The following is a 26,735-nucleotide window of genomic DNA, read 5'->3' on the forward strand; positions in this document are numbered from 1 at the left end:
TTGACCACAAGTTGCATCAAAATGAATAACAATCAAATTTCACAAACTCTCGCTTATACGAATGTGTATTAAGCACAGATTTAAAGACACCACAGAGAAACTTGACCCCTTCATCAGAAGACTCCGGCTTTTTTGGTTGTCAAACTGCCGAAACATTCTGCACAGTGAATATTGTATAAAATGATATGTTCAGGTGAAGGGCATCCAACACTAAAACTAAAATTAAAATGAGGGAAAAATGACACCATCTGACAGTTGTTGCTTTAAAACAATTGAGCTAGACCATTTATATTTCAGTTAAGCAGCTAATGTTACAAATGTTTTAGTTACATGTGAATGTGCACAGAAGAACAAAATCTGACTTTAAGTGTAAGAAAATACAGTGATATATCTATATCTATATATAGATATATAGTCTATTAATACATGTAAATTCACTCTGTTTCCATTAAAAAATGGATTGTCAAATACATTGTGTCATATATCTTCATTATACAGGTCATTAACATACAATCATAACCCATTCTGTAAGAATCAGATTATTCATATTGGGCATTTTAATGCTTTTTCTATGATGAGCATTCCATCCAATTTAGAAGTCATTCATCACTGGGATAGCATCGGCATTTTGTGCTAAAAAATTGCAAATTACAAACAAATGAAACCACAGTGACTTCTGTACATTAAACATTGTCAAGAATGTTAACGATCATCAGTTTAAATTTTTTGCTGCACCAAAATAAAAAGTTTAACTCGTTTATTTCATCATCATCTTCCTTCATGTTTTAAATGTCTGGGTAAAACCAACTGAAATTGCACATTCAAACCCTTCACGCTTAACCACATTTGTCAGTGCATGTTGTGTCAATAGTGTAAGTCAGTGTTAAATGCAAACAGAGCATGTCACACAGCTGAACTAATCTCACAGTAAATTGCATCGGGACGTTCCGACATGCCTTTGTCTGCTTCAACTCGCACCCTCATCTTTGACCAAACTCTTTCTCCCCCTCCTCTGTCCTCTGTTAGGACAAAAGTATCTTGGCTGCATACACCAATATCCCACCCAGACCAGTAGTGGCAGCAATAGCGATGACCCTCACTAAGAGGAAGTCCATGGAATCCTCCAGCTTTGTGTGCAATCGTAGAACCTGCCGGTGGGTGTCCTCTCGGTTGCCCGAGTTCTCAATAACATGATTGGCCAAGCCGCGCTTTTCATTGAGTGGCATCTGCGCGGCCACACGCTGCTCGGCCTGCTCCTGGGTCAGGCCGTCCCTCTGCATCAGACGCAGAAGCTGAGTGGCAGGGTCACTGAAAGGGAACAGACAATGGAGGTTATTTATGGAACAGCCAGGATGCCTTGTTAAAAAATCCAGAGGCAGTGAGTCATGGTAATAAGGCACACAGGGGGCTGGAGAGAGGTGACCAAGAACTCACAAAACTGGACTTAATGGTCAGTTCTGTCAAAACAAACCTCCAAATATTCAACGATTTCAAATATGACACCTGTAAACAAACATTAAAAAAAAGTAAAACTCTATAGTGATGGGGAAAATGGGGGAAACTGAGTGGTCTTACCAGTATACTACTACAGTGTGGTTTAGAAACTGAGTGAGACGTCTGGTTTCAAAGAGAAGGGGCACATCCAGCACCACATAGCGGTATCCTAGGGGGTCAGAAGACAATTGTGAAATGAATTCAGTGTCAAAACATTAACTCTCCACCTGTGTGATAATACCGGTAACGCAATTAAGTGAATTCCTTTTGAAAAACATCAAACAAGTGGTAGAATTAATGTAACAAGTGCGAGTCATTGAATCAGAAATCTTGACTGACATTGTTTTTTAGGACAACGAAACACAGTTGCTGGTGCAGTGTCTGTGTGCACAGTCTATCTTTTTTAATCTCAGTTCCCTTCACTTTCTACCTTGTAAAATGTTGGGAATATTCTTCTTCTTTGTTTAAAAATCTTTCCATAGACCTCAGAGTTTTTTTGCGTCTTGTCCGACTGTTTTAGAATATTTTCATCTGACCAAATCTGCAGTAAACACCTCCGCATCACACCAACATGAACCTTTGTTTTAAATGTCCACGCATGGTCCGTCTTTTTTTTTCTTCCTATGTCCGAACAGGCAAATATAAAATGACATCAGAGCCGCCGTAGGCTTAGTGCTCATGCTGGTACATGTGCAAGCGTGCTTTACAAAAGCCCACCTTTCCCAAACGTGTCGTGGCCGTCGCGGTACGGTTGCACTCACACTGGTCAAACAAACTAGGTTTTACCCGTAAAACCTGTTTGGGCACGGTACGGATGGACGGTGTGAGTGCGCCCTAAAACACTCAGAGCTCTACTACAAAACAGGCTTGGCTCGCTTTAAGTAAATGATCCTCCCTTTCCCCGTTAACCGATAACTGAGCCAAACTCAGTTTCTCCCTCACCTCTGAGAAAGTAGAACAGGATCTCTTTGAGCATTGCTTTATGGATCTCCGGGTGGGTGATGGAGTTCAGCAGCTTCCTCTTTTCCTCGTTGGCGAAGATGAGCTGACCCAGCTTCTGCCTGTCGATCTCCCCGTTCTCCAGTAGGATCTCCGGCCCGAAGTGGTAGACAATGCGAGAATAGGCGGGGGTGTGTGGTTCCACAACTGTTACCAGGGAAAGGCAATAACATTTGCTATTATTGTTTTAAATTGACAATCTACAATAAAATAAAAAAAAGCCTTTTTAAATGATTGACTTGTAGACAATGTTGTAGCACATAGATTGATCGATCACTTGGTATAGCATGTTGGCACACTTTTTTTTAAAACCCTCTTCAACCACCTGAGGGTAATTAAACATTAAGCCAAATTCCTGATATATTTTCTTCTATGTGCAGCTGTGCACTTGCCACACAGTTCTGTGACCTTTTTATCTTCATCACATAGCTACATCATCCCTGCAGTCAGCAGAGGCAGCCGCCATGATTCATGCACTCTCTCCAAGCAGTTCTCTTAATGAACCTCCTACAGGCCTGACGTCTTTATGTCCATTTCAGTATAAGAATAGAAGTTATTAGTCAGTGATGATGGCCATATGGGTGAATCCCAATCCCCACATCTGAGTTTATATACGATGCGATAGACTTTATTATCCCTGTGGGATTTTTGCCTTGGACATCATTGTCTGCGGCAGTATGAAATCACAGCAAAAAACAAATGCGTTCATCCATCAATTGCACATGCCCATCTACATCAGAAAACTGCACACATACATAGTACAATATATTACAGTGATCAACAACAAGAAGGACAGCTACAGCGTATGTGGTGTTAAAGGGATAGTTTGAGTATTTTGAATTGGGGCTGTATGAGGTAGTTCAGTTTGTTATTTACAGTAGATGATGGTTAGCACGCTGCGGACACTTAAAAAAGGCACACCTTAAAAATCAATATTTAGAACATTTTTACTGCTTTATCTTGCTGTCAGACAGTGCTCTCCTTCAGCTTCCACAGAAATGTCCCCACTCTCTCTCTGGCTCTCTCTTTGAGCCTTGCCGTCTACCTCTGCAAAGGTTCTCCCTCTGTATACTCAGGCTCCACAGTGAACAGCATTTAGTCATCACTGTTGTATTCATTCATTTTCATTTTTTTTGTTTATTCCGTAAACCGTGTAAAGTCGGAGTCAAACAGCTGCTCTGCAGAGTGTAAGGCACAGTTGCACTTATGTGTAGGAATACGTTAAGAAAATGAAGTGCCAAAGGAAAGGGCTGTCTCACAAGCTGTGGAGATATTCTAAATGTAGCATACACTTCCGCTGATAGTGAATTTTTTTAGGTGGACCTTTTTTAAGGTGTCTAAAGTACATTGTACTGCAGCTATTGCTCCCGTCCACTCCTGTCAGCCATGTACTGTAGGTAACACAGTGACTAAGGGAACCTCATACAACCCCACTTCAAAAACTATCACTTTAAGGGCTTTAATGCCAGGGGGTCATAAGAATGTGTGAAAGGGTGGTGCCTACTTAGGGGAGCCATGTACCGTCTGCTGGATGACCAGTTTTGACTAGTATTTCAACTGAATTTGTATGCCCTTTGTAAATCTTAATATTTTTTTAGCAGATATTCACCTACCTTTCCTGGCCACAACATCAGCATCTATGATTGGGCAACCAAGCTCCCGCAGCATCGTAGACACTGCGCTTTTCCCTGAGGCGATGCCTCCCGTCAGCCCCACCAGGAACATCTTCAAGCAAATAGACACAAAGATGTGTATAAGCAGTAGAGTCAGTACAGAATAGTGTCACTGCAGGTTTATGGTGACTCCTAGTTACTGATTATAAATGAATAAAAAGATGCAAGTACCATAAAAAGAACAACTTGTAGATTGGCTAAAGCTGGACTCACAAGTGGTAATACACAATAGGTAAAACAAATAAATAAATAGAAATTATACAGCAAGTGCATATATCGACGCACAATAGTGTCAAATACCTACATGTGTTTCATTTTTCCTGAGGCTGTCATGAGCATGCAACACGCCCCCTGCTGTGGAGGTGCTGAGCTACACTTTAGTATTATTAACACTTGGCTAACAAGTAAACTGGGGTTGGTTTGACAGCTCTTGTGCTCTTCTTGAAAGAAATAAAACAATGAGAAAAACAAAAACAAACCCTGACCTGCTTTACCAACATCGGAATTGACACTGGGGAGAATGACTGGTTGTTTACAAATGTATTATTTGTTTAGATTGTTATTTATGCTTTCTTAATTTCCCTTTTTTCATCCTATTTTATTTACTTATTTTTTAAATTCTGAATGAATTTAGACTTTGGATACTAAAATATATCAATAAGTTTATATTTTTAATAAATATAATAAATATGCAAGAAATTATAATACACATTTGAGAGAAATACGACGGATAAATTGTATTTTGTAAGATACTTAAATAATATATGAGGAAGAGGAGGAATATGTAAACTAACTGAATTATAGAGAGGGGGTGGGATCTAATGTGTATACTCCCCACTCCTGTTCCACCAAAAAAAACAAAAATCAAGTATTTATTATTCATCTCTTTGCTTTCAAGCTGTGTGATATTATTATCTTTTTCTATGACTGTTTCTGTTTTCTGTTTGACATGTTTGAAATACATTTAAATCAAATCAAAAGTTGTGTTATATCTAAAAATACAGACTAAAATAAGACTCCTAGTGTATTTTGCTTTACCTCATTAACGTGTGATACTTCTTCAGTCGGCTGAACGTAGAGAGCTGCTACAGTCACGTAAACAACCAGGACTCAAGTCTCTATCAGGTCAGAGAACCACGAAGATGCGACGAAATGAAGCCACGGCCATTTCCACTCCGTCCTATTACAGATTTAATCAGAAGAAGATGTTGGACGCTGTCGTACTGATGGATATTGTTGTCTGTAACTCTTAACTTGTACTCAGCTGATGGCTAACGACCTAGCCTCGTTCTTAGCCTGTCACAGCGCAACCTCAAAAACATTCCGACATTCCTTACGTCACTTCCGCCTGGCACATTTCGAGTTCCCATTCACAGCTTGCGGTGCTGCAACTTTTTTTTTTTTTTTTAATTGATGCAAGGTTTATATTGCAAATTTAATTACAGAAATACATTTAAAATATAGTCGGATAGAAATTACTTTGCCAAAAGCTCAAACTAAATTAAGTTCTTCAAGAATATTGGTACTTTTTAACTGCTTTTTAGTTTTTTAAGTGTTCTATTAAAGTGCAATAGTGTTTCAGTTCGACAGTAAACCTATTGAAGCAGGGTTTAGATGCAGTCCATTTCGATTTGTGGATGCAGAACTTCCCCACTATGATCTGGAGCTGCACGATTCACTTCATATTGTCTGGACTATGAAGTACAAAATATAACATGACATCAAATACATTCATTTGTATACTTTTGTTTGTATGTTAATAAAATCCTCCAAATCTGTATAATCATGATAAAACAGATGAAATATCATTTCTCTTTCCAAATTGCAAAAAACAGTTATAATCAATGTTAAGTTTAAACCTTTGCATCACTTCTTTGGCAGGATAAATTCAATGTAACCTACAATATTGACTAAGCATAGTGCATGCCATTTCCCACTGTAAATCGCTAACAATAGAAGACCAAAGTCATTTTGCAGCAGAAAGTATAGTGTAGTCCATATTGAGGTGATACAACTGTGTTGAAACCAAACTCCAAAACATGTTTATTTCAAAGCAAAATAGAGATTTACATGGATGAAAGTGTAAATACACTGTTTTAATGAAATAAAAAAGTAGAATAGTTTTGTTTATTGAAATAAAATGTAATTGTGTTTTTGCATCAACACAAATTACTACAAAATATATCTTAGCTTGAGGACCATTTATTTAGCTAAATGTATTACATCTTAACACCATAAGAAGAATATTAATACAGAACATAATTTCTCTAATGGGCCTACTTTTTCCTTGTGAAATATTTTCATATTTACAATTTTTTTAACATAACCTTATGCTGTTTGGCTGAACTGCTCAGAGGTCATAAAAATAACTGCAGCAAGCAAGAGCATCATGCTCGGTAAACTGGCCTCCCCTGTGTTTGATTGTGTCCCTGTACTCATTCTGATACCATTTAAGCAACTATCCATCTTCATGTAGAGCTGGAGCCACCAAAGAGAAGGATAACTTTTCATCTGTAATTCACTTTTCAAAAGATCACTGTCAAATCATAATACGTCAAAAAAATATTTTTGGAAAGTCCATTCTCCTGTGAGATAATATTAATCTTCTGCTTTTCCATCTGTAGTTTGCTGGGACGGCGTCATCTCTGAAGAAATGGGTAGACTGGGGGAACCGTGGGAATGCTTGGACCTCTTCCCTCTGTGGACCAATTCACCTCCATTATCCCCTTCCTCCCGCTCCAGCCTGCCCCTTTTGACAAAGTGGTTGATCCTGGACTCCAGGCTCTCGCAGCACGGACGCTCCAGCAGTGGCCGGTAGTTTCTCTGCTTGCTGCCTTCTACTAACCAGCAATGATTAGAGGACACCCCTCCTGTGGATGCAAATAAGTAGAACAATTTATACCCATTCAACCTTTTCGATGTGTATAATAGACTCTTAATTTAAGCAAAGTATTGAAAGGATAGATGAGGATGTAAGTACCGGTTAACGGCTGTCTCCTCACAAAATGCTTATGTGTTATCGGTATATCCTAAAAATGGATGGAACTATAGGTATCATACCCTAGAGGCAAAGTAAAAAAAAAAGTTCCTGACAGGGACAACTCACATATTGCCATACGATTTACAGTAAATGGTCTGTTGAATGGTCTGAGAATGTGTGGATATTGGCCTGGGCTGACGTTATAATCCTAAATCATTTTTAGTCTGGCCCTGCAGAGGTCTATTTTAAAGTCCATGGTATTATAATGAGGTCTATGATGAAATTTAACAGAAAAGATACATTTTGTTCGTCTTATGGAGCATCTCACCTACGGCCTCCAAACCCTGGATCATCCCATGGAGGACCTGGGTCCTGACTGCACTCTGTGTCCAGTGTTGTTGCAGTGCAGACAGGACGTGGTTCACTTCTTCGTTCTCCTGTTTCCAGCTCAAACCTTCAAAGGTGCAGTCATACAGCACCAGAGGATAGTCAACTGCCATGCTAGAAACAAGAAGGGACTTTTTAAAAAAAAGATTCATACAGATGCAACTGTAGTTTAACTGAATGCAATTATTATTAGTGAACTAGTATTAGTATTACTAGTTTTGCATAGGAGATTTTTTTTAATTTATACTTAGAGGATTTTCATATCCTAGTATAGGATATGGTATAAGTAATCTGAGGTTGACGAGTCCTATACACAAACACACACACACCTGTATTGAGGCTTCCTGGGGTTACTCTGAACATCCAGGAGCTGATCAATTATCTCCGGGGCTTCCAGTTTCTGCCCGATCAGGAGAAGCAGTGCCATCATGCATCGTACCTGCAGCATGACACACACGACAGGTAATTCACTGCACTTAGAGACCGCAGATGTCATCATTCATCAATTTATGTGGAACAGTGTAAAATGACCATAATTTATCGCTAAGCAGAGCTGTGTCTTTTGATACCTGGTGGTAAAGGAAGGCCAGTCCTTTGATCTCAAATATGAAGAGGTCATATTGGTCCGCGCTGGAGAGATGCTGAGGCTGCACAGGCTTGATTGATGCTGACAGGATGGTCCTCTCAAACTGCAGGACTCCATTCCCCACATCCATTTTGCACAGGTTGCGAAAGTCATGAGTGCCCTCGTATCTGTTGGGTGTTAAGAGTTAAATCAGAACTCTGACTTTGAGGGGTTACATCATCACTTTGCGTCTTCACCCACCTTTTTGCAGCATCTGCCATCAACGTCACATCCAAGGACCCGCGGGGGAAGTAGTATCGGTACGTGCGGGACTGACAGTCAAAGCGTGCACTGAAGCCCTCTGGAGCCGCTGCCCAGTCCAGGATCCTAATATCCTGGGGCAGCACTCGGTTCAACATCTTCATATATGGAAGCTCTGAGCAGGGAGCTTTATTCTTGGCACTAACTTCAGAATGTTCAGGTACTACGATGCCCAGTCCTCCACAAAACTGTGTGGAGCGCAAATCGATGGTTATCACCTGTGTAAAAGAAAAGTTTAGTCAGCCACTAGATGGACACTTACAGGGGAAGGGCTTGCTCAGTTCCGCATGTCTCAGTGAACTCACTTGGGCAAAGGCGCTGACTCCTTTATCAGTACGTCCACACCGGTGGTAGTTGGAGCTCTGCCGGTCCTGGATCAGCCGCGTCTTCAGCAAAGCTTCAAAGACTCTGGCCTCCACAGTGTTGTCAGTGTTCTCCTGGACAGCAAACCCCTGGTAGGACCATCCCAGGTAAGCCAGCCGCAGAGCCACATGGCGCCGAGGGTGGGCAGAGAAGTCAAAAGGACGCTCTTTTCTTGCTTTCTTACCCTTTTTACTGCTGCCAGTGTTACCATCAGGTCTGCATTGTGTGTTTTCATGAGGAGGTGGAGGATCTCCAGCTTCACTCATGTTCTCCTTCAGCTGGGACTTCATCTTCTCCAGTTCTGCCTCCAGCTTCTTTATTCGCTGGGTTAAAGCCTCTGACATGCTGCAATATTTATTTTTGTTAACTTGTGTGAAAGTTAAGCAGCAGAGTTTGATTAATTTACAGTTGGGTGTGACAATAGATGGGTAGAGTCGAGTGAACAGCATGTTGGCTGGCTAAATGCTACACAGTTGGCTTATCTCGTGTGGTACGTTGCATAGCAGATGACTGGTCTCAAAGAATAAAGCAATGAAAGAGTTTGTTTACCTTTGATTTTCAGAGTCAATGTTGGAGATAAACTTGTGCTTTTCAGTCAGTTTCAGTGTCGCACACGTTTGGTTAGTTTGCTAGAGGGGGACCGGTTTTGAGAGCGGACGCGTTTCCCCATAGGGGGTTTCTGGGAAATGTAGTTTACTACTCAAATAGCCTAGTGTTAAAAAAAAAAGAAGCACGTTTTTTTGGGTGCTAATTGTGTTACTAAATATGATACTGAATACCCTAAGAATAATATGAATACAAAATATCATGTTTCTAATAGGCATATTTTTTATTTTTTTATTCTATTTTTCAAAATAATAGATTTTTTGACCTCTTTGGTCAAATAATCATGTCACTAAACTCCTAGAAATAACAGCAGCATGCTCAGTAAAGTGAACTGTGTTTGAGTCCTGTATTCCTTTTGACAGTGGTGTAACGTACATTCACATACACTTGTTTGCTACTTTATACGTCTACTCCTACACTTTGGAAGCAAATATTCTGCTTTTTACTCTGCTACATTTATATAAATCTAGTTGCTTTTCAGATTATCATCAATACAAAATATGATCAACAAATACATGATGATGTGTTAGGATGGATCAAAATAAGGCTTTTACTTGAGTAAGATTTTGAATGCATTCATTTGACTTTTTTTTATTTTTACAGTGTGGTATAACTATGTTTACTTGGGTAAACGGTCTAAATGCTTCACTTTCAAAAGAAGTAAAAAAAAAAAAAAAAAAAAACCTTTTCAAAAGAGGTTTTTTAAACATGTACATGTAACCACTCGACCAGAACCTATCATGCATTTATTGAAAACATTCATAGTGGCGTGACATATAAACATCCGACTATTATAACAGGTGTTTGCAATGGCATAGACCACAACAGAGTAGAACATTTCCATTTGTCAGATCATTTCTGGGAGTACTTATTGATTTCAAACATATCAATGGTGGATCATGCAGGATCATAATAACCACATGTTTAATCTTTATGTAAGTTTTAAAAAGAATAGACTGGAAAAGCAAAAAAACAAAAATAGATCAAATATGTCAGTGATGAAGAGAGTTGGCGGTGCTTGGCCAAGTTGAAGCATCAGCTCATGTTTTCATAGTTTTTTTGTTTTAAGTTCAGACACAAGCACACCCCGGCAAGTACTCCGAAAACCTGTAACAGGTAAAAAGGTTATACATTACTGGCAGCAAATGAACTCCGAGATAGGTCAGAAATGCTCTTTTCTCTCTCTGTAAATTCAAATTAATTCTGAATTTCACCACCTGGGGCAAACGGGATGAGATAGGCTTTATTATTATCCATGCCATCCTCTACTTAGTTTTCAAATGTCGGCATTACTGTTGCTTACACGAATATTTCCTCATGCAAATTGATGGAAACTGCATATAGATAACTTAATAAATCACTAAGTCATGCAGATAAATACATGTGATTGTTTTTCTAAAGCTGCATTCATGGTATTTTTGATTTATCAGGTTTTTTTTTTACCTCGGTGACTCCAAGAAGTATGCAGACTGCACCGACCCACAGCAGGTTTTTCAGCATAAAGAGCTTCAAGGCCTTAATACAACCCTGAGGAGGAGCACACGGTCATAAAATCCTACATTTGTTCACAGAAACGAGTTGAAATGGCTATGAACTTGAAATTTGATTCCCAGCAGACCTTTGTGACTACTTTGTCCTTGTCCTGTCCACAACCCCGACTCTTCACCACGCAGCAGGAATCTGGTACGGCATTATGGTTCTCCCATCCCACACTGGTGGACCAGTCAGTGGGGCCGTCTGCACCACAGCATTTGAACTGTAACATGGTTTATAATACGTGAAAAATCAACTGTAAGGCCACCTCTAGTGTTGTGGATCTGTGTATTCATAGTGCACTGTAAAACCAGTTCCATAAACATATAGGCATATGAATGTTGTTGTAAAAACATCCTTTAAAGAGCCCATACAGTAAAAAGCATCTTCTTTGAAAATAAATGAGGTCACATAGAAAGTATCAAAACGCTCAATCCACAGAGAAATGCACACAGCCCATATTTAGAAACTGCGTCTTCAAACGCAAGACTTCTGTACGATTGTGATGTCACAACTATGCTATATATAGGTTGAAAGGGCCACTCCAGTCTACAGACTACAGTAACTGTCTGTCCCCGGCTGCAATAACTGTGCAGAGATGCAGAGAGCGCAGATGCAGAAGAGCAATCACAGAAATCAGAGCAGACTGGGCTCTAATGTTTTTTAACATTAGAGCATGTAAACATGTTCTAGTAGTAAATAAATAAAAGCATGAATCTAAAAAAATAGCACAATATGGGACCTTTAAAGTTTCTTGTGTGGAAAAGATTACAAATACTTTTTAGGAGACATATATATGCCGGAGTTTATTTGTATGTGAGTGTATGGAGTATTATGTTAGTGCTTCTCCAGTCATGATTGATTCTGAGCATTTGACTATTATCAGAATTATTATTTCACACTCAATATATGAATACATGAGCTAATGTATCAATTAAGTTGGATAACATCTTCTTTTCACATTGGGGTTCAAATCTATCGTTAAAATTGATTTTGTTTTATTTGTATTGGGCTTACATGATGCAAATTGCTAAATATTTTTTGTCAAATTAACACAAACAAATTTCTAATAACCTACTATTACATATGCAATGCACATTGTAAACAGTAAACAGGGGGCTTACCGCTTCTGGTATTTTGCCCCTGAGTTAATTTGGCTTCTCTCTGGTCTATCAAGTGCCTTTTGCAAATACAAAACATAAATCTCTGTGTCACCTTTTCCTGAATTCTGTCGATGGCGTGCCTCTTCTCCGGGCTGTAGTCTTGGATGACCTTTCGTGCTTTGCTGTCGTACTCAATAGCAGTTTTAGCAGTCTTAAGGAGGACAGTCTACAGAGACAATAAAGACAATTAAAAATGTTTTTATGACTGGCACCACGGCTTGAATTACACCTCTTGTGTGCCCTGAGAATCATTGTTAATGTTTTAACCTTGATCTCAGAATTGAAGTGTCTCACCCTGCTGCGGAATACGTAAAAGGCAGCCCCTGTGATTATCTCCAAAATGATAATGATGATCAGGATACAGATGAACTAGTTTATTAAGAAACAAAGTGAGACGTGTTAGAGGTCACTCATGTCCCTAAAAATACCTTTCAAGTGACACATTTGTTGAAAGAAATATCCAACCAACATCCTCCCAAAATTGTCCCGCAGGCACATTCTTAATCAAATCTTTGAGGACTCTTTCAGGAGCATCATGTTACTTACACAGGATACCATGTGATAGTTATTAAAGAATGCCCCCAAATGGCCCAAAAGGGAGACGAGGGTTATGGTGGCACCCACTGCAATGAGGACAATAGAGATTTTAGACAGGCCGCTTCCTGCAAAAAGGTCCATCTGGGAGTAAATCGAGTGTTGCTGTGCTCCGATGATGATGAGAGCAACCCCAGACGTCTGAAAAACAAGTTTAACATCTGCGCATTAATGCAGTATGCTTTGTATAGCAACATGAATCCCAAATAACCCAGTTCTGCCACTGATTTCACATAAAGCACATCAACTCAATCTTCATTGGAAACACCACTGGAAATGGCAGCTTTAGTTTCTTTAATCAAACTTAACATTACCACACAGTTCAATGTGATTTACATCAACTGCCATGCTTTAACATATGGGCAGGTATTGTCATATATTGAATGCATTCATGCATTAATAAAATAACCCGCATTACTTACCAAGAAAAGCAGATTGAAGAACACAAAGCAACATTTAAAGCTGCAAAACGAGTACATTGTGAGGACTTTTACTTGCAGGCACTCCAAGTTTAATTAAAAGATAAATGAGGACAGAGCGAAAGCAGCAGCCGTTCCTCAGCCTTAGTGCGAAGAGATACAGCCTGAGCACCTAGATGTAATGCAGTAGTGAGGGAGTCATGTGACCTTATGAAAATGAACAGGCCTGATAACATTTCAATCGACATATCCCTGTTAGACTATTTGAATAGCAACATGAAGTGCAAAAAGTACCATAAAATATTGTAATCTCGATATCGGGTAGTAGCCAAACTGACTAACTCAATGGATGAACTTAAAATTAAATTGATAAAATATTTCTGACTCTCATTTTACATACATACACCAACATCGGTTTCTAAAATTCCTAAAAAGTCAAAACAAAAGCCAAAGCTAGGAATCATGGGAGGGGCCTTATTACATTTGTTCAATAACCGAGAAAAATCGCTGGAGATAATGTCATGTTTTAAAGGGGACATATGCTCATTTTCAGGTTCATACTTATATTTAAGGTTTCTACTGGAACATATTTACATACAAACACCAATATTTTGTCATGGCCCCCAGAGTGCGATACCAATACACAAGGCACTCAAAAAGGCACTTTTTAGGCACTATAAATAAAAAATCTTATAATACGAATCTTTCTTTGGAAAGAAACATACAAATGCAGCTCAAAGTGTCTGAGCACTTGGAGCCATCTGACTGTTGGAACTTGCTTCTGGGCTTCTTCCATCCTTTTGTAGGACCAAGCTCTTCCCCAGAGTTTCTCCAGGACCAGCAACATATGGAGCAGCTGCAGGAAGCCTGACCCGACTCCACCGGCTGGAAAAGGCCTCTGGCTGCAGCACAATAATCTTTGTCACAGTACCCACTGCCAGTGCCCTCCATTCTTCACATCTCTTTCTATCCATTCATGTCTTTTTCTTTTTCTTCTCCCTTTTTCTGCTTTCTTAGAGCTCAAGCCAGAGTGCATCAGGGTGTGAAGGACCATGCTGCTTTCTAATTTCAGACATAACGGCAGAAATTTACTCTGTCCTCATTAACCACTGAATCACAGCAGGCTCTTTGAATGTATGTGAGGGAAATATCATGACGCAACAGACTGTTGTAGGCTAAGTAAGTCACAAGGTTTTACCCCAAACAAGTGCAAATATTCGAAGAACATACAGAGACTAGTTTATCTATCAGAGGACAAGTCATTTACGTGTATTTTTATCTTTCTTCTGCTCGTTACTGACTCTCTGTCAACCAAGCCATATCTACTTGTTCCCATTTGCCTGCAAAGAAATTCATGCTGAAGAGATAAAGAATATGTTGGATTACCGCAGTTGAGTCTGCATAAATTCTCACCGTCTGAAATATGCAATCTCATTTTGTTATTTTTAAAGTTTAACTTAGGACTTAAGTGGACTCTGGTGGTCATGATTTGACCGTCTTCTGTACGGCCACTGATGCTGTTTAACAGATTCGCTCAATTCTACAGTTTGGGTTGCCTTCACTCCAAGTCAATGAAGTGATGGAGTATGGCATGTGTTCGTAGGAACAGGATAACACAGAGCCTGCAAGGAACAGGAAGTTAAACGATTACCATAGTTGGAGCTTTTCCTGTTTTGAATTCCACAAGACTTGATCAAAACCTTGCACGATTTCCGTCTGATAAGGATAATTGTCAGGGAAGGGGGGTTAAAAGGGTATTTAGTTTATGGAATAAGAACAACTTTGTACATTGAAACATTCTGTTGTGGAAAGGTCCAAATATGGTTAAAAGAAAAGAATGCACTGAAGTGTTTTTACCATATATGGCTCTTTCTAAAGAATGTGCCAAAGCTTAGAGGACCCTACTCAATGGTGAGTCCACATTTTTTTTCGGGTGATTTATTTATTGTCTTTATATACAGATCCGACTCATCACTGAATGTGGATGTAAAGAATAAAAGAGCAGGAATAAACAATCATATACAGTGCTTTACATATCCAAAACACAGTGACCGCATGTACAATGCAATGAGTTTTGAACTAGCAGCATTAGTAATTGAGTTTGTCATATACATAAGACGGGGGCAAAATCAAATCATGATAAGGAAAACGATAACACCAGTAAACATCTGACATCTCTGGGTCGTCAACATTTTCACTCTGGGCCTCTCTGCACTGCCTCTGTCATTGCAGCTGTGGAATGACTGTAACGGTCCTGTAGTGGCACTTTCTACCTTTATATAGTACAGCTGTGACATCACAACTGTACAGAAGTCCTAGCAGCTCGTCTCTGAACACAGGCTGCGTGCATTTCTCTGTGAAATGAGCCTTTTTATACTTTCACAGTATTTATACAGCACCTCCACCTGCTTCATAATGAGACATGTATATCATTTTTTTTGCAATATGGGACTTCTAGAATTTATCATAAATGTTAACTACTTTTACGATGTCCACTTCATAAGCTAAAGAAGTAACACCAACACATTTTGTTAGCAACAATTTTGATTATTAAATAATTTTAAATATTAAAAGGATTTTACTTCCGTTTTTGTAGTTCTCCCTTGCACTGGTCTTATTTCTTCTATGTAAGCTGCAAATGTGGGAGCAACATTTGTGACTTTCCTTTATGTTGGAGAGCTAATAGTGAGTATATAAACAGTTAAACTTTGGTCCATGTTTGGTCTATCAATCAACATGCTTTTAGCACCAGGGGACATGTTTGTAGTCTTACGTAAATAAGGTGCCTCCCACCATATGGGCCCAATTACCATACCATGTAACTGTTTCCTTACATTCCTGCACTGACCAGCATTGAGTGAAATGTGTCCATTTAAAACCACAACATAGCAGCTCATTTTACGAGGGTAGCTTTTAGAAAACTAAACATTATGCAACATATCTTTATTGTTTTTGTATCATTGTGTGTTAAACAATCCATTGGACATCCATTGTCTTAATAACTAATCAGGCCTAAAATCAGTTTTCTGTTTATTTCATATCATATCCAGTGTGAAAGTGTATACGGAGTCATCTGTGGCTTATACCAGCGCCAAAATGTATATGCACCTTTACAGTCACATATCAATCTGCCTTTTTAAAAAAATATTATACTTATTGGTTTTTTTCTTTTAATAAACAGAACAAACATTCATAAACCCCTAGTGAATGTGTGGCAAATACACAACAAAAAAGTATAAACACATAAAAACATACCTACATGCATACATATTCACATACATACACACATTAAAAAATCATAAAAAGATTACATATGTTGTGTAACTAACCAGATTAAGTTCATAGGCGTATTGCCCTGAGACGCATATTGACTAACAAATGAAAATACATTAATATAGTAATTGTGACTGGAGTGTAAGTTTCAAACTACTACATTATCCCATTTAGTGGAATTATTTCACAAACCATAAACTAACACTAAAACTAAACAATAAATGAGCGACAATCAGCAGAACATTGACAGAAGACAAGATCTTTTATTCACAAGTAGGAATAAAATTCAAGTCAGTGAGGCACAGACACAGTGAAGCTGCTCTTTAGAATAATAACAGAGACAAAGAAAACTCTGGAGACCTAAACGCTATCTTCACTGGCTATGAATACAAACAAGAGAACAACAGTCCGTAGTTAACAATCATTCAACAAAAAGGTAGATGAGATCGCACCTCAGAGACACACCCAACCAGCAGCAGTATCTATTCCCATATCAATAGAATTAAATGTCTCATTTACAAGTTGAGCTTACTGTTTGTGGTGACACGGTCCTACAAAGAAACACACTTAAATTATTTTCTTCTCTTGATGTTGTCTGTGGCCCAGCAGAGTGAATGCACACAGAAAGCTGCCCTACAGGCTCGTCTTGATTCCTGCGGTGACACTGGCGGTGTTGCCCAACCTGCAGTTTGAGTGTATACAGGGAATAGGTGTTTAGAAATGGGAAAATGGCAAAAAGAAGCTGACAGTGGGAATCGTGTTCTGAGAGGAGAGGCAGTTTAATGAAGACAACCACCAGGTAAAAATATGCTTGTTATACTTCTTTGGTGTTTAGTTTGTCACTATCCACCTTAGTACCCTCTGTTTGTCTTCAGCTTGAATGTTTTGCCTCTCCCACACGTTTCCTGTTCTTGTTTTCTATCCCATGTGTCTCTCTCCCTGTGTTCTCGGGGCAGAGGGACCGTGGGGGCTGGACGTGTGTTTTTAATTGGCCTTCCTATGAAAAGGGATGTTTCCAGTGTTCTGTGGAACTGAGGGGTGGGTAGTGATTTCAGAGGCAGTCTGCTCTGAACGCAGACGCTCCTCCTGTTGGCGGAGGAACAGAGACAGCAAAACATCAGCTTCATATTATATTTCTGCACTAAGTACAAGACACCACAACCAAGAGAGGAGACGGAGGCCTGACTGATGACTGACTATTTGAAACTTGTGGGGTTATCTACTTAGGGATGGATAAGGATGGCGGGAAGCCAAAGACCTTTGTGTCTACTTTCCGGTTGGCCCTCAAGCCTCAAGCCAGAACTTTCTGTGTGGAGGAGCAGAGAGATGATGGACAGGATACCAGTAACAGGACATCAATGGGAAACAACAAACTGGAAGTCTCATCTGCAAGAGGTAAAGAAAAGTAAACTTTTTAAAGGGATAGTTCTGATATTTTGATAATTGAATGAGCTACTTATCCATAGTCAGTGTATCACCTACAGTAGATGGTGGTCAGCACGCCCCTCAGTTTGGAGAAGCAGGTAGGAGTCCTGACACAGAAGCTGCTGTGGATGGGGGCAGCAGCTAAACGTATCAAAACAAAGAAAAATAAATCAGTTCACAGTCATTTTTGGCCCACTGCTTTGATCGACTGGTTTGTTTGTTAGTTTTGTTATTTCTTAACCCTTTGAAACTAGACTTTAATCACAACCCCTCAGTTCATTTTTTAATATCCAAGGGTTTACAATGGTGCAAACAAAAATGCCTCTGGATGCAATTATCTGATTCCAGACCTACAACCATTCACAACAAACGAAACAACAGTGTTTGGGGCGGTGCTTGGTCAGATTTGAAAGCAGGAAAAAAATTCCAGCTGGGTCACAAACTTTCTCAAATCATAGAAAAATAGTACACTTAAATGTGTTTCTGAAAACATTTGAAAGAGAAATAGGCAATACAGTAACAGAATCTTAATTCGTATTTGATCAGTGATGCCTAATTGGACTGGACAGTCATAGTCTTCAGCCCACCCTACATGAGATAAACGGTTGGGGTTGACTTCCCCAGGATCTGTCCGGCTGGAAATGTGTCTGAATGGGAGAGGGGCCAGACGTAGCTGCCAGAGCAAATTAAACATGCGCTTGGAAAATACATCTGCTCCCCAGGCTACTTTAAAACACTGAAGTCACACAATAACACAAACAAGAACCTCCATCTCTGGTAGGTATTCTGAATATGGATAAGAATCTCATACAACCCCTACCTAAAAAAATCTGAACTAACCCTTTAATGTGTCTGTTTTTTTAATGTTAATGAACTTGACTCAGTTTAATATTGCAACATAACTGGAATGTTTTGTCATCCATACCCCTGCAGGCAGTTCCTGTTTTATTTTGTACTTCTTTAACTTACATCCTTCACAGGAGAGCATTGCAAAGGCCTATCAGTGAAAAAAAGTACTGGGATCTGTTAGATAGCATACAGGATGTATGATATGGTTAGCTCTCCTGAGAGTTGTTTCCTACTTCTCAAAATATTGAGGTAGGGTGCAACTCTCTATATAACAGGATTATGGTGAAATGTGTTGTTTTGTAGTTTTAGTTGTTGACAAAAAGGTCCTCAGGTACTCAAAGTTTATAGGAGTGACATGCAACCTGTTCCCGCCAGCCCCCGCTTTACTTCCCCATATATAGCCTTCATACTGAACGCTGAAATACACATGGGCTTACACGCATGTGGTAGGAAAATTTTATAAACACCAATGGTCACTTCCCCATGCTTACACTCAACTGTACTTCAGTAGATACAGCAACAGGTAACTGATTAACTGAAACGTAGTGGGTCTCTACCTGGAGGCGAAAACAGATGAAAAGAACACATCCACATCAGTGTACTACTGTGTTGATATTTTCATTTTTTACTACATTTGCATCAGCCACGCAGTGCATGTGGATCCTTTGTAGTTTGACCAGTTTGATCCTGAGTGCAGTGGAAAGGCCCCCAACTTTCCCCTGAAACATTAGCGAATGACTGCCCTGAACATCCCCCCTCTGCTTAGACTCCAGTCTGACACCAGTTACGGAGTTTGAAACACCTCACTTCAAACACCTCACTTCAAACAACCACACGGGGACTATAAAGTCTGTGAAGGAAATGATGCTTCTTTTTAAGGTGTTATCACAGGAAGTCGGCCTTTGAGCCTTTCCCAGCTGCACAATGGTAAATGTCTGATTACCATACCTTCAAAATGTCCACCTACTCTCCATTATGAGCAAGGATCCAGCCATAATACCTTGTATTCAGATGGATTTTAATTGTTATCTTTAACAGTAAAAAAAAATAAAATTATGCGTTTGCCCATGCGTTTGTATTTATTTTGTCATTTAGGCGAGATGGTGAACTTAAGTAATACTTCCTTCAAAAATGGTGTGGCCAGTCTGGCTCTGACTCAGTGTTCACCTGGAGATGCTGGGACGTACACCTACATAGCTGAGAATAATGCTGCAAACAGTGCAGTGTTGCATATAACAGGTACAGCAGCGGTGAAGTGTTGAGTTAGAGATTCCTGACAAACAATCAAGGAGAATATGACCTGTCCTGAAAAGAATCACATTGATTTGATCTGTGTACAGTAAACCCGTTTCTACTGTATTTGCAATGACACAGCCACAAAGGAAATCTCGGGAACAGGCAACCGTGAGCTGCACAGCAAGGTTGCGTCGCATGAAAACACTCAATTGTCCTCAGCTTCAAAAGAGAGAAGCCAGCACAGAGAAGAAGACAAAGGTAGATTACAAACTTTTGTTAATCATCATTTTATGATACACACCCATAAAACTCTCCCTTTTTTCTGGTTTTCTTCTTACTTTGATTGTAAAAACTACTCATAGAACTTGTAGATTGCTTTTTATTATTTCATTAATTATTTGTTGTAGAAATAATACAAATTAATCATAAATATGCTGATGATAGAGGGGCAAGGAAGCAGCAACAAAAGTGCATTGTGTTGAATCAAATTGTGAATGACACACATTTTGTTTCTGGCTAATGAAAATGGGGCCTACTTTTTTCATTCAAAAGTGCAATGCAAGGCTGTCTGTTGATTACAGTGCCCCTGCAACCAAACATGACTGCTCACACGTGATTGGTTAGATCCTGCCTTAACCTGCCAATAATAGCACACACCTGTAAATCCACCTACTTCTTCAATCTCAACAGCTACCAGAGGTGTCGAGCTTCAAACAAAAGTCCCCCCACGCAAAGGTGAGTGGAGGGCACCACAACATGCAAGCTTAACTTTATTGCACTTTGGTGATATTTTATTAATTGAGCAAACTCTGCTTCTCCTCAGGGCCTCTTGTGGAGTTTGTAGACCCACCAGAGCAGGTGGATGTTCGAGCCGGAGAGCAGGCCCGGCTACACTGTGAGTTCAAGAGCAGCTCTGTCCCTGTGGCCTGCTGCTGGATTTACAACAAAGACAAGGTAATAACGGAGTCCCAGTGCTCAGTGTTGTTTGAGCCATTGATTTATAGTTTCACTTTGAAATTCAATGCCAGTATGTACCTCTAACATATTGTACCTCCTGTTCAGGTGGTGGTAGGAGGGCCAAGGGTGTCTGTCCGGAGCAGTGATACACAAAGTGATGTGGAGATCTCTCAGGCTTGTCCAGACGACACAGGCTCATACACCGTCATAGTACGAAACAGAAAAGGTTCTGCCCAGCACACCATTTCTCTCAGTGTCCTAGGTGAGACTAGCATTGGTCTACAGTTCAGTATTTAGAAATCATAGAGTTCGCCATTGGTGATACACTGGTATTTGTGGTCCCTTAAATGCATATACAGACATGAAGGTAGGAAAATGCACCAGAAAGCATTACATGATGCTGCATATCAGAGCCTCAAACACTCTTGTCTCATGTCTAAAAGTATTTTATCCTGGAATTCTCCTCAGACCGGCCCGATCCACCAGCATCCCAACCTGTAATTTCCCAGCTATCCACTCAGTCCCTGGTACTGTCTTGGACGGGTCCCAGCTACGACGGAGGCACAGCGGTGCTGGGCTACAAAGTGGAGGTCAGACCGGAGGGCCTGGGTAAGCCTGAGAGCTGGACTGAATTAAAAAGCCATTGTAAAAACACATCTTACCACGTCCAGTCGGGTCTGGATCCGCTGGGGGAGTACCGCTTTCGTGTCAGAGCCTACAACTCAGCAGGGGTCAGCGAACCGAGCCAGGAGTCTGAGTGTGTCGAGATGGCGACTGCAAGTAAGTGATATGTTGGATACATAAAATGTTTTAAGAGGATTTGAGGTTCATCTGCCAGGAGGGATGTGCTTATTTGTCCCGTGTGCATTTTCTGTGTTAGAAGCAGAAAAGAAGGAAGAGCCTGAGTCTTACATCACAGTGACCATTGACACCAAACACAAGGCCACGGATTACTACAATGTGCACGAGAAGCTGGGAGTGTAAGCAAGACAGATAAGATTTTCAACACACTTCAGATTCCCATGTACAATATATTGCCAATGAGTAAATTGAGAACTGTCTTTCCAAGCAAAGTCAAGTTGTAATGCCTCTTACTTGTTTTGGATGAAACATTTCCAGCGGGAAATTTGCCCAGGTCTTCCGGATGTCCCACAAAGACACGGCTGAGGTGGTTGCAGGAAAGTTTTACCTAGCCCGAACCTCCAAGGGCAGGACGGCAGCTCGCAAAGAGATCGAAATAATGAACAGTCTTCACCACCCAAAACTGGTTCAATGTCTGGCTGCCTATGAAACACGCTCTGAGATCGTCATGGTCACGGAGTAGTAAGTAATTGTGGAATGGGGAAGGGACTTTGATCTGGTAAAAGCCTTGTGTATCTGCTGTTTGGATGTCTCAACTGCTGATCGTGAGAAAGCCACAAGTGATCAAGGGTGGTGTCTAGATGCTAACCCTAAATTTGTGAAAACTCTCGCAGGACTCACTGTCCAACAACCTATTCTAACCCACACCATCTGAAGTCAATGCTTAAACTGAACTATTCAAGATCAATGCCTAACCTTCATCTTCCCGCAAGAGTTTTGGGTAACCATCTAAACTCGACCGTGATCAAGCTTTCCTCCTGTAATGGCAAAGCAGAAAGTGTATGGAAGCACTGGTTTAACATGAGGCACATCTTTACTGATGTTGCTAGGTGACGTAAGTGGTTGCTTAAGTGTTATTAGATGGACAATAGGTATCTTCTAATAGTGATACAAGGTTGTTGAGACAAGCGTGGCTAGTACAAAAAGACATCTGAATTTCAGATGCCAGTGGGTCAAAACTAATGATAGTCTGGATGAACATGTTTAACTGATAAAACATAGGCACAAGTTTAAGAAATACTGCTAAACGGTGGAGTGCCAGACCTACAGTAGTTTTTGAAGCATGGACCTGAATGGTGTCATTTATCTGCCCAGTATTGCAGGCGGGGAGCTCTTTGAACGCATCGTGGATGACAACTTTGAGCACACAGAGCCCACAAGTGCCCGTTACATGCAGCAGATCCTGGAGGCCATGCAGTATGTTCACAAGCAGAATATCGTCCACCTGGACCTCAAACCAGAGAACATCGTCTGTGTGGATACAACTGGTACACGGATCAAGATCATAGACTTTGGCTTGGCTAGTGAACTCGGTGAGTTTACTGGATTTGTACCGACGTCTCATAGTCATGTCACTGGAATGACAAGTCCTAATATGGTAAATATGAGGCAAAATTCACTAAATGAATGTGCTTTTGCATTTGCTCACTAGGGACAGTGAATGAATCACCCCAGTGTGTAGCCTATCCTTTCGAATGATAATATATATGTCAAAAAGAATTCTTAGCTGCATAAAACTTGGCATCAGGTTTATTCAATGCAAATATATTTTAGCATTTTGCCAACCTCTCAATGTGACGACATTTTATTCTGACAACACTGCAAGGTCTACACAGGGTCATTCATTTTAACACATGCAAATATGACATCAAGGAGGAATGTCATTTCTAGATTCCTACATGTCTACAATGCCCATTGCGCAAAAAGAAGAACTACCCAATAAATGCAGCAAAGCCTGCAAAGTCAATTCAGGCAGTAAATTTGGTGACGCTCCAAAAGCTGCATTTACGGACTGGGTGGTCTATTTAGAGAAGACTGTAGCCATCTGTAAATAGTCTAATACACACAGGCAAATTACACAAAACATTTAGGGTGATGTTTTGATTAGTTTCTTATTCTTGTCCTGTTCTTTAGAGGAGGGTAAACCTCTGATGGTGATGCATGGTACGCCGGAGTTTGTGGCCCCTGAGGTGATCAGCTATGAGCCTGTGGGCCTGGAGACTGACATGTGGAGCATCGGAGTCATCTGCTTCATCTTGTAAGTCGAACAAAAGCTGGTTTAAACAATAACCACAGTGACACACTCTGAACGAAAAAATGGAACTGGGGATAATGTGTGCAGGTGAAAATATCAGTTTATCCATAAAGTGTGGGACCGAAACACACTATTCTACAAATGAAGATCTGGCTCCACCTACTGGGGATGTTGTATTATGACAGCCCAAATAATATATCATTAGTCGTCTATTTCTTAAAGCGTGCATAAGCTTATGGAATAATAAACTCCTGAAAATGAATTTACGCTCAGGTCAATGTGTTAAAATGCAAGCATACCTGAGTGTCATGTTTCTAAAGAGACAATGTTTGTACCCATTTAAAAGGGATTATTTCCCTCTGCAGAAACATGACACTTAGGTAAGCTTGCATGAGACTAAATATGTTTCATTCCTTGTTAAACTGTTTTGGTTCCAAGGCTCAGTGGAGAAGCTCCCTTCCAGGGGAACAACGATGCAGAGACTTTAAATCTTGTGACCTCTGCCCGCTTTGAGTTTGACCAGGAGAGTTTTGAGGACATCTCTGATCAAGCTAAAGACTTTATCAGTTCCCTGCTGGTGAAAGACCAGAGGTTGGTCTCTCTTTTTGTTCCTTTTTCTTGCCATGGTTGCCTGTGCTCACAAACTGCTTGCATTACCTCTTTGTGATTCAATAAGAAAATTTAAAGCTCGATACCTATGAGAAATGGCAACAAGACAAGTATTCTCTCCAGTTAATAATGTCACAACTATCATATTCCTTGTGGCATTTCAAACCATTTGCAGAACATTTAAGTGTACCGAACCGTTTAGCAAGCTCTCATATGAGTCAGAGAGAGCCAGGATTTTATTTATGCAGCAGATAATCCACAGAGCGTGCTGGTATTTGACAGCCTTTGTTTCTCCCTCTCTATCCACCTGCACTCTAGATGCAGGTTGTCATGTACCGAGGCCCTCGCCCACCCTTGGATGGCCTCTTTTACCCCACTGAACCGCAGACCCACAAAGTCCCTCAGTAAGAAGAAGATGAGATCCTTTCTGGCAAGGCGCAAGTGGAAGGTAAGAGAACTGCAAAATGACGATAGCCCAGCGTTGGAAAGATGAACTATTTTCTTATCAGTGCTTCCCTATGAAGACCTTTCAATCCATTGTCCTATATAGACCTCAAGCTTTGGTATGTGTAGTTTGTCATCCAGTGCTATTTGTCCTTTTAAACTTCTAGAAAACTGGCAAGGCTGTTTTGGCCCTACAGCGAATGGCTAATCTCTCTAACTGGCCAGACTCTCCTGGCAGCTCCTCAGAGGGTAAGAGCGATAAAAAGACACACACATACACGCACAATGCCCTCCTATGTCCCGGAGCTACATACATATGGCAGATGACTCACAGTTTCCGATTGTCACTTCAAGTTTACCCTTTTGTGATCTGTAAAGCCTTGTTTCCGTTTCATTCATAATCATCCTCCCTCTCATCCAGAGCCAGGCTGGAGCCAAGAGGCAGAGGAGGCCATCCAGTCGCTGGATAAGCAGCTTCAGAGTGAACCTCGCTTCCAGCAGGCCCTGAAGGACACTACCCTTCCCATAGGAGCAACAGCTCAGCTAACTTGCCTCGTCGATGGTAGAGTGACAGAACTGTGTTGCACTTAATTAAATAATGCCTCACCGCGTTATAATGGGAGAGACAATAGTCTGAAATGCTCCGACTGCAGCAGAATGAGACCTAAACTGGCTCAACTTAAAGCTGCCACAATGAATGTTTTTAGGTTAACTATGGATCAAATGAATACTTGTTTATAAAAGGGATTTTATCGTACAGATGAACCCACATATTCTCACCGGCTCTGCAGTTCCCATCAGTTCTATGGAACGTTTCACCATCTTTTACCACGTTTTGATTTTACAGTCCACAACTTTACTGTTTTAAACGGCTAGCCTGGCTCTGTGCTAAGATGACTAAATCTGAACTCTTTTTAAAGCCCCCTTATTCACATTATAATTGCTTTGTTTAAGCTAAGCTAATGGTTTGTGCTCTTCGTCTTTTTATCTGACGCTTGAAAAAGCACATTTCCCAAAATGTCGAATTCAACTTTAAGTTTGCTTGAATGGAAAAGATTCAAAAGACTGGGGCAATATTTTAAGCTTTGTTTGTTGTATTAACAATGTTTGTATATTCTATTCTATTCTAGTTTTATTTAGTATCTAATGTCCTTTTTGTTCTTGATTCTGCAGTAATGTCTTATTGTCTCCCAGGTTACCCTCAGCCGGAGGTGAAGTGGCTTCAGAATGAGAAGCCGGTGCCTGACTCGAGCAGAGTGACCATGGAGCAACATGAAGACGGGCTCTGCTCTCTGGTTCTGGCTGATTTGGAGCCTTCTGACTCTGGGGTTTATGTGTGCAGGGCCGGCAACAAGCTGGGGGAAGCGATGTGCTCTGCCAAACTGAAAGTGGAGATGTGACCGTGGAGAAAAAACAGTTGCACATGTCCTTCATTTGGAGGGAGACTCAGAAGACCACCAATGTGAATGGTTTGATGAAGCACGATGGACAGTTATTCACTGCAACACAAAAGGCTGCTTACACATAATTTCAAGGCAAAAAGGGTGTGTTGTGGTCTACCATCAAGGGGATGGGTAGACGTACCCAGAGCCCTTTGTTTCACAGGCCACCAGTTAGGTTGTGCACTTGATAAGACTTTATTTTTGTATGTGTAGTTAGCACGTTCAGCTACCACAAGGTTTTTCTGCACAGGAAAAAGGGGATCTGGTCCTGCTGTGGTTGACTTGATACCATTCAAACGACAAGTCACATGAAAATTGTACATTTTGCACATTTGAATATCATTCAAATGTAAATGTTGTTAAAGGCATTACCATTAAAAGGTTCAAAGTGAATGTTTGAAATAATTAAAGGCATGAATCTGTTATTTTTCTTTTTTCCCCACATCCAAACTAAGCACAGACTTGTCCATGAGCAGATGGGCAGAACCAGATGGGTTTTTTTTGCTG

The 26,735-nt window shown here is 40.4% G+C and overlaps 4 protein-coding genes across 5 annotated transcripts; 1 reads left to right on the forward strand and 3 right to left on the reverse strand.

Annotated features, from left to right (window-relative positions):
* Positions 1–210: 210 nt before the first annotated feature.
* Positions 211–5,456, reverse strand: dcakd (dephospho-CoA kinase domain containing). 2 transcript variants are annotated; one of them, XM_083933219.1, is made up of 5 exons: positions 5,205–5,456; positions 4,107–4,218; positions 2,437–2,640; positions 1,576–1,663; positions 211–1,308 (listed from the first exon to the last, which is right to left on the reverse strand). In XM_083933219.1, exons 2-5 carry the CDS (start codon positions 4,216–4,218, stop codon positions 1,023–1,025), a joined length of 690 nt encoding a protein of 229 aa, XP_083789345.1. In that variant the 5' UTR covers positions 5,205–5,456; the 3' UTR covers positions 211–1,022. The 2 variants fall into 2 exon arrangements, with proteins under 2 accessions (XP_083789345.1, XP_083789346.1); XM_083933220.1 differs by having other exon boundaries at positions 4,103–4,218.
* Positions 5,457–6,764: 1,308 nt separating this feature from the next.
* On the reverse strand, positions 6,765–9,126 carry pus3 (pseudouridylate synthase 3; the record flags this gene model as incomplete). The annotated part of the gene is made up of 6 exons (XM_083932207.1): positions 6,765–7,036; positions 7,475–7,647; positions 7,863–7,972; positions 8,103–8,286; positions 8,360–8,637; positions 8,725–9,126. 6 exons carry the CDS (start codon positions 9,124–9,126, stop codon positions 6,765–6,767), a joined length of 1,419 nt encoding a protein of 472 aa, XP_083788333.1.
* A 1,297-nt stretch (positions 9,127–10,423) lies between these two features.
* LOC310960725 (CD63 antigen-like) lies at positions 10,424–13,157 on the reverse strand (the record flags this gene model as incomplete). Its single annotated transcript, XM_083932501.1, has 7 exons — positions 10,424–10,495; positions 10,832–10,915; positions 11,007–11,144; positions 12,137–12,250; positions 12,379–12,453; positions 12,631–12,819; positions 13,101–13,157. 7 exons carry the CDS (start codon positions 13,155–13,157, stop codon positions 10,424–10,426), a joined length of 729 nt encoding a protein of 242 aa, XP_083788627.1.
* A 3,918-nt stretch (positions 13,158–17,075) lies between these two features.
* On the forward strand, positions 17,076–26,629 carry LOC310961331 (myosin light chain kinase, smooth muscle-like). Its single transcript, XM_083933361.1, has 16 exons — positions 17,076–17,169; positions 17,598–17,765; positions 20,019–20,138; positions 20,571–20,615; positions 20,704–20,834; positions 20,943–21,099; positions 21,306–21,617; positions 21,718–21,817; positions 21,957–22,160; positions 22,794–23,011; positions 23,613–23,736; positions 24,172–24,324; positions 24,661–24,790; positions 24,954–25,035; positions 25,208–25,348; positions 25,981–26,629. The coding sequence occupies exons 2-16, from the start codon at positions 17,600–17,602 to the stop codon at positions 26,184–26,186; spliced, it is 2,289 nt and encodes a 762-aa protein (XP_083789487.1). The 5' UTR covers positions 17,076–17,169; positions 17,598–17,599; the 3' UTR covers positions 26,187–26,629.
* The last annotated feature ends 106 nt before the right edge of the window (positions 26,630–26,735 follow it).

This window comes from Echiichthys vipera (genome assembly GCF_963691815.1).
Source record: "Echiichthys vipera genome assembly, chromosome: 18".
Lineage (NCBI taxonomy): Eukaryota > Metazoa > Chordata > Actinopteri > Perciformes > Trachinidae > Echiichthys > Echiichthys vipera.

What these genes read in the sequence shown, in the direction of transcription:
- dcakd (XM_083933219.1), bottom strand. Translation starts at nt 4,218, where the DNA reads ATGTTCCTGGTGGGGCTGACGGGAGGCATCGCCTCAGGGAAAAGCGCA. An exon ending in CCTGTTCTACTTTCTCAGAG is followed by an intron (nt 1,664 to 2,436) that starts GTGAGGGAGAAA and finishes CTGACCCCCTAG; the next exon opens with GATACCGCTATGTGGTGCTG. An exon ending in CACACTGTAGTAGTATACTG is followed by an intron (nt 1,309 to 1,575) that starts GTAAGACCACTC and finishes GTTCCCTTTCAG; the next exon opens with TGACCCTGCCACTCAGCTTC.
- LOC310961331 (XM_083933361.1), top strand. Translation starts at nt 17,600, where the DNA reads ATGGATAAGGATGGCGGGAAGCCAAAGACCTTTGTGTCTACTTTCCGG. An exon ending in CTGCTGGTGAAAGACCAGAG is followed by an intron (nt 24,325 to 24,660) that starts GTTGGTCTCTCT and finishes CCTGCACTCTAG; the next exon opens with ATGCAGGTTGTCATGTACCG. An exon ending in GCTAACTTGCCTCGTCGATG is followed by an intron (nt 25,349 to 25,980) that starts GTAGAGTGACAG and finishes ATTGTCTCCCAG; the next exon opens with GTTACCCTCAGCCGGAGGTG.